General features: G+C 33.8%; 2 protein-coding genes across 2 annotated transcripts; both read right to left on the reverse strand.

Annotated features, from left to right (window-relative positions):
- Positions 1-894: 894 nt before the first annotated feature.
- LOC110691781 (protein SENSITIVE TO PROTON RHIZOTOXICITY 2-like) lies at positions 895-2,661 on the reverse strand. Its single transcript, XM_021868729.1, has one exon. It carries the CDS (start codon positions 2,204-2,206, stop codon positions 1,418-1,420), a length of 789 nt encoding a protein of 262 aa, XP_021724421.1. The 5' UTR covers positions 2,207-2,661; the 3' UTR covers positions 895-1,417.
- A 2,570-nt stretch (positions 2,662-5,231) lies between these two features.
- LOC110691782 (protein SENSITIVE TO PROTON RHIZOTOXICITY 2-like) lies at positions 5,232-7,101 on the reverse strand. The gene has a single exon (XM_021868730.1). The coding sequence runs from the start codon at positions 6,755-6,757 to the stop codon at positions 5,459-5,461; it is 1,299 nt and encodes a 432-aa protein (XP_021724422.1). The 5' UTR covers positions 6,758-7,101; the 3' UTR covers positions 5,232-5,458.
- Between the last annotated feature and the right edge of the window lie 213 nt (positions 7,102-7,314).

The raw sequence follows: 7,314 nt of genomic DNA on the forward strand, positions 1-7,314 counted from the left end.
GTCAATCCGTCTGTGAGGTTGTCGTAGCGTCGTGCTCGTGTAGTGGCTCCCCAAATTCTATTTTTTTAAGTTAGTTTTAAACTTTTAATTTATAATTACATTGCAATAAGATTATAAATTGATTAGATTCTATATGAAATCATCAATTTAAATGTTTAATTATCAAAATTATCAGTATATTTAATATCAGTGTATGAGTTTTTTTTTAGTTTTTTTTTTTGGTTGAAATTTCTTGATTTGATTAGTGCTTGATATAGTATTAGGATCTATAGCTGCATACTTCAGGGTTCTTCAGGTTTATTGCTGCAATTTCCGTGTGAGTTACTTTTCATGAAATTTGCAACAACTCTTTAATTTTTGGTTGCTCAATATCTTACTTAGCATAAGATGTAAGACGGTTTTGGGGGGATTTTTGTCAACCTCCTTTGTATGAATTTTCCGTGACTAAGCTTGAACTCGATGATGCTCAGGTAGTAAGTAGTCATTCCGTCCATTCTCCCTCCAAAAAATGCTATAGAAGAGTGAGAATGTGACAAGAAGAAAGTGACCAATATTGCTTATGAGCTTCGTATTCCCATTCTGACTCCGAATTCTAATTTCTTTGCCAATAAAACCTGAGGATAGTATTATTTCTGTTTAATTGATAAATGATAATAGTTGTCCAACTTGCTTATTAGCTATTGAGAATGGTGATTGCTAATTTGGAGATTTGGGGTTTGGTGGACTGAAATTGAGGTCAATGGGCGTTTTTTTGATGATATTATTAGTTTTAATAACCTTGAGAGAACCCTACTTGTATGATTTATCTAATTCAACCTTTAACTTCAATTTCAGAATGAAAATAAAAACATCTCGAGATATTTCAAGTTTTTTTTACTGAAAAAGTGCCTACTCTTGTCACATTATTTCAAGCATGGATGATATTGTACATCGTTATCAAAATATGAAAACTCGTCGAGAGCAATTGTAATAAAATTAGTACTTTTTTAGTTGTAATATGAATTTGAATTACTTTATGAAATGAACTTTTTTATGTATTTTTTTTTGTCCATTATTCAAGCTTTGATTATTTTTTGATATTTTATGCGGTCGGTGGACGATGATGGGATGAGACAACCTATTATTTAAATCCTGGATCCGCCACTGGCTAGCTCTGCCCTTAATGGCTACATTGTTGTAAAGATTTGTAACATATATACCACAAACCTATATCAAATTCAAATGATCTGAAACCAAACTAAAACTAAAATTGTTCAATAGAAAAGAAACCCATTGCCAAGAAAAAAATAAAATAAAAAAGGTAACCTTGATTAACTAGAATAAAACAGTTCATTTGTTAGGGGGGAATAAAAGCAATTGGTTTCACATTCATGCAAAAGATAGTAGACAAAGAAACAAAGGGTTTAAAACAATTTCATTACCTATTATCCGAAAGCGTAATCAATGGGTAAATCAAAGGCGTATGACCAACAAACAAAGCAACATGATCCATGAGCTTATCTTTCTTAGAGAAAGTAGTTCCACAAGAACAATACCATTTGACATCTCCACAATGCTTCTCATGCGTCTTCAAATCCGAAAGGACCGAGAATTCCTTAGTATTACACCTATTACACACAAACATCTTGGGGCAATGGCTTCTCTTGTAGTGATTTCGTACACACACCATCGACTTTAGAGGTTGAAACTTGACATGGTTCTTGTTCCACCTACATCCTTTTTGTGGACACGAGTACTTCCTAGGAGGTTTTGTCGTCGTGTTGTTTTCTTCGCTGTTCTTTTTCTTAAGGGGGTCACTCATGAGGCTTGACTTGTACTTGTCCCCATGAGCTCGCATGTGCATCCTTAGGTTTGCCTCTCGCTTGAACCCTCTACCACAAACTTGACAATAGTGGGTGTACTTTGCCAGTAGATCAGCCGCGTCTACCTCCACCAAGTCATAAGCCTCCATCGACACCTCTAACTCTTGGTACGTTTTCTTGTTGATTGCTTGGTGATTGTTGAACTTAATTCCATCCAAAAATCCTTGACTATTGCTATCAACTATAACCTCGTCTACACTAAATTGGCCATTATTAGCCTTTTGCATTGTATGTGGCTCTTGATCTACATGTACATGACTAGTACTATTATTGATATTGTTGTTAGTGTTACCTGTTTGTACATGTGTTGGTCCAAGGGTCATCCGTTCGCAGCTGAGCATCATCAATGAGGTGGTTCAGATTTCTTGTATTAGGTTAGCCATGCTTGAAAATGCCATCGAAGAGGTCAAGTGATTAATTGTACTATGAGCATGATATTGGTTTTCTTGGGTAAGAAAAATGCTCACAAATGAATCAACTTCGTGGATCTTCTCTTTCAAGATTGATAAGCAAAAAAGAATGGACCTAATCGACTGTGTATGGTGTATGCCCTCGATACTAGCATTAAAGCTCGTCTCTACCACATCATTGTACAAGTTGCTAGGATGACCATGGTGCATGCCTCCGGCATCATCTCCGTTGCTAAAACAAAGAGCTTCCCCTTGAATCATCTCACAAGTATTGCACAAAAGGACTACTTAATGTTTATTTTGTTGCAAAAGAAGAAAGATTATAGGAAGTCAATGAACAACTTCACTAATGTTATACATGGAATTTAATTAGTTTATGTTGAATACAACCTCCCTTGGATGTGTCACTGAAAAAATTTTAACTTGTACGAGGGATTCGTTTACTAAGTTCATTCACTGTATCATTCTTATATAAAAGGCTATTTTAATAGTACGATGTTACAATTTAGTATGTTGTAATTTGTATTATTCCAACAAAAACTACAGATAATTGTCATTAGATAATTAAACAATTTCTCGATATGTAGTTGTCATTATCCACGCATTTGCCTCATTCAAGAACTTTATGGTAATGTTTATTTGAAATGCATGTTATCGTCATCTCTAACGTATCACTTCTAATTTATATTTTTTGATTGGTTTCAATTTGGTGGTCCTCTAGAGATATGTAGAATAGAATAATAGACAAGTTTCTATATTGTTATAAGTGTAAATTTTTTTAGTAATTGTGTCTAGGCAAACTGCATGATTCATCCCGGCTTTATATATAACAGATAACAAGATTCTTTGAATATAAGAAAAAGACTAAAAAGAATCTTTACTACAACGTGCACTGAAAAGGGTTTGACCCCACCCTGATCCACGCATTTATCACTAGATCAAGTATTAGCTGGTAATGGACTATATATATATATATATATATATATATATATATATATATATATATATATATATATATATATATATATATATATATATATATATATATATATATATATATATAATTTGCGATTGTTACATTCTTTAATTGTATACTATCGTATTTCTAAATTAAAAGGTTAATTTGTATGTGAAATATCTATGTCCGGCTAGACTTTATTTTGTTGTAGATAAGAATGAATAAGGTGTAAATTGATGCAAGAAGTACTCCAAATTTAATTTCCCTTAGCTTATTAAATAAAAGTTGTGCAAGATTTTTTATCAAAATGGCTAATTTCATAAAAGTATTTACCAAAACGGCTACTTGTAAATTTTAATTCCAAAACTAGCTAAAATAATGTTTGACTTGGAAGAAAATTATTTATTTCTTGTTTTCCTTTGAACTAGTTTGGTTCACTTTTTTGGATTTTTTTTTTTCTTTTGTTTTTTGGGTTTTTTTTTTATTTTATTTTTTGGGTTTATTTTAGTTGGAAAGTTTTAAAGCTATATACAGATATACGTAAAGTCGTTCATAAGAACCCTAATTTCAAGATAAAAAAAAACCCAATTCTTTGTCTTGAGCGTATCACAAAAAAATTGGAATTTGAAGTAGTATTGTTCTATCAACACAACCGCAAATTTATACGACGATAAGGGATTTTAAAGTATTGTTCATCTTTTTCATGTTCGCTAATTGTATGCTCTCTGCTAATGTCGGCTAATTTTTGTTAATTGGAAGTTTGGAACAATTTTTTGAGTGATTTTTTATTTTGGGTAACTTTATAAATAAATTGAGAATTATTGCAAATATATTATGTTGAATGTTATTTCCCAAATTAATGGATATTTTAAACTTAAAATTTTCCAAAAAAAAAAACCAAAATAATAATAAAATAAATAAAAAAACAAAATTTTAAATTAACCCAAAAAACAGGAAATGTGGGCAAACCGAAATTTAAAGGCCATATACTACGTACAAAATTACTGGCCTTTAAATTTTCCAACTAAAAAAAAAAAGCAAAATTTAAAATAAACTCAAAACAAACAAACAAACAAAAAAAAAAACACCCAAAAAAAATGAATCTTTCCGGTTCAAAGATAAATAAGAAATAAATTACATTATATTGAGTGAGACCATAAATAGAGCCCAATCTAATTCAATGTACATTAGCACAATAGCACATATTGAGTTATAACAAGACAATCTTATCTTCTTTCTTTTATGTGGGACAAACATTCATACATACAGAATAATAAATTCCATTTTCGGGTTGGTGGTGGGTTGGAGTGAATGTTCACGGGTTGAATGAGATTGAACCACATTTGGTTTGGTCAGGGGTTCATAGAGTCACGTGTGGTCGTGTGGGTTGGTTCAAGCGATTCATGCCTTGGGCTGGGTTTTTGCTTGGGTCGTGGATCAAAATGTTGATTTGCAACCCACCCACCTTGAAAGCCGGAATGTGCAAGATTAGTGCCAGTTTGTGAGGACTTATGACCATCCATTGACGGGGTTGGTCTTGGTGGTTTGTGAACCCGGCCAATAACAATCAAACGTTTTGATAAACTCGGGTGTGTTTTCTATTCATTTAGTTCATCTGATGAACTTAACTAAACTTAGAGCTTACTTATACTTGTTAAACCTTATTAGACAATACTTAAACTTATTAAATTTTTATAGAGCTTATTTTAGTTGTAAACTAAAATTAAGTAACACTTATTAACTCTTATATGAGCTTTATTTAAGCTTATTTTTCTGAAATATGTGGAAACAAAATTAACACAATAGGTGCATATCATTACTATGTAAAAAAAACCGAAGTTTGCAATTGAACGTAGTTTAGGCCGAAAAAAAAAAAAGTCTAGTCAACAAAAATTTAGTTTCAACAATTGTTTAATATAGTCAACATAAATTTTAGTTTGCAATTGAATGTGATTTCCACTTTCCCCTGGACTTTAATTAGATACCTATGTGAATACAGGATTAGAGTTTAATTGAACGAGTTTATTTATACATTTAATCAATCATATATTCAAGGATTAATTATACATTTTATCATATTCAAGGCCTGTTACACAAAATTTAATTGATCAAGTTTCTACAAGTTTTAGATTGATCAGTCATAGGAGTAAAAAATAAATTGTACAATCTCCCATTCAAAAAACAAAAAAGAGTTGAAGAACAAAATCTAATAGGATGATTATCACACTTTAAATTTCTCTGTCTTCAAAATGAATCTGTAGTTCTCCATGGTTATCAAGCTTGTTATCAACAAGTGGAATAACTAGAGGGTGATGACCAACGAATAGCGCGACGTGGCCCATGAGCTTATCCTTCCTAGAGAAGGTGGTTCCACAGGAGCACTGCCATTTCCGATCACCACAGTGCTTTTCATGAGTCCTCAAATCCGAAAGCACCGAAAACTGTTTTCTGTTGCATCTTTTACACACATACATCTTAGGGCAATGACTTCTTTTGTAATGGTTTTTAACACATATAATGGACTTAAGAGGTTGGAATTTAGCATGGTTTTTGTTCCACCTGCACCCCATCTGTGGGCAGGAGTACTTCCTCGGTGTCCTGATCGCGCTGTTTTGATCCTCTGCTTCTTTCTTTAAAGGGTTGCTGAGGGCTGCAGTAGACTTATACTCGTCTCCATGTGCTCGCATATGCATCCTAAGGTTGGCATCGCGCTTAAACCCTTTACCACATACTTGACAGTAATGAGTATACTTTGCTAACAGATCTGCTGCATCTGGCTCTACAAGATCGTATGCCTCAGTCAACGACTTCCTATCTCGGGCCAGTTTACTGCTTGTCTGAGCCTTAACATACTTCGATTTCTCCCCTTTCACTACTGTTGTTGTGGTTATGCTGGCAGTCGTCGTAGTTCTTGAGCAACTGTCAGCTCGCGTACTGATGTAATTGTTGCAGGCTGCAGTACTAGTATCATTGTACCAATTGTAGATGTTATCTCCATCTACGAACATATTGTTATTCTTACTAACATCACAGCTAACAAATTGCTGCAGTCCATCATCAGGCCTTTGCTGTTTAATATGGTGCTGACCGTCTGCAGTCTGCATATAATCGCGACTAATGCTGTTGCTGTTATTACCTGCAGTTTGCGTCGAACCAAGGGTCATTTGTTGACAGTTGAACATCATAGATGATGCTGTCACGACGACTTCTTGTATCAGAGTGCCAATGTTTGCAAAAGGCACCGGAGAGGTTGACAACGTCGTGACTGGTTGACTTTGATGATGATGATGGCTTTCTTGGGGGAGGAAGAGGTTTACCAATGATTCGACCTCGTGAAGTTTCTGCTTCAGAATTGATAGGCTGCAGAGAAGAGATTTAAGCTGAGTCTCTGACCCTCCAACTCCACCACCACCACCACCACCAAAGCTAGCCTCTATTACATCATGGTACAATTGTTGGCTAGGGTGGTGTATACCGCCTTCGGGCTCGGATGTGCTAGGAAAACAAGGGGGTAATTCTGTTATCATTTGAAGGATCTATCTTTTGTGTAACTATAAATTTTTCAAGGACTAGATGACTTTCTTGTCTAATCCAAGGGTATAAATGGTAAAAACCTTTTTGAAATTTTCTTCCTGTATAAGAGGGTGTTTTCCGAATAAAAATACCTGATAAAACTTTTAACTCGAGTTTCTCTCTACCTTCGTGTTTAAACAATATCACCCTTAAAACATGTTTGTTTGTCGATAATTTATCGATTTGGCTCTAATTCCTACAACATTATTAATGTGACGTGCTAGAATTTGGTTAAATCTTTTCAAGATCACTCTTTCTCTTGGTGTATGTACTATGGTGGCTTGTTATGTATATTTGATGAAATGATCTCAAATTCAGACCGTTGAGAACACACGTTAGGCTATATATACAATATTCATTTATTTGTATAAGTCAACTATATTAGAATATTGTTACAAAATAGATTATTTGGTTAAGCCCATCCCTAAATGCCACCTTCCTCAGATATCTCTATTTGATTGCCAGTATGACAATTGATTTGTTTAAGAGTTAATGAAACGAGCTGTTTCGT

Source organism: Chenopodium quinoa, unplaced genomic scaffold (assembly GCF_001683475.1).
Source record: "Chenopodium quinoa cultivar QQ74 unplaced genomic scaffold, ASM168347v1, whole genome shotgun sequence".
Classification (NCBI taxonomy): domain Eukaryota; kingdom Viridiplantae; phylum Streptophyta; class Magnoliopsida; order Caryophyllales; family Amaranthaceae; genus Chenopodium; species Chenopodium quinoa.

Excerpts from the sequence above, each read along its gene's own strand:
- LOC110691782 (XM_021868730.1), bottom strand. The coding sequence starts at position 6,757 with ATGATAACAGAATTACCCCCTTGTTTTCCTAGCACATCCGAGCCCGAA.
- LOC110691781 (XM_021868729.1), bottom strand. The coding sequence starts at position 2,206 with ATGATGCTCAGCTGCGAACGGATGACCCTTGGACCAACACATGTACAA.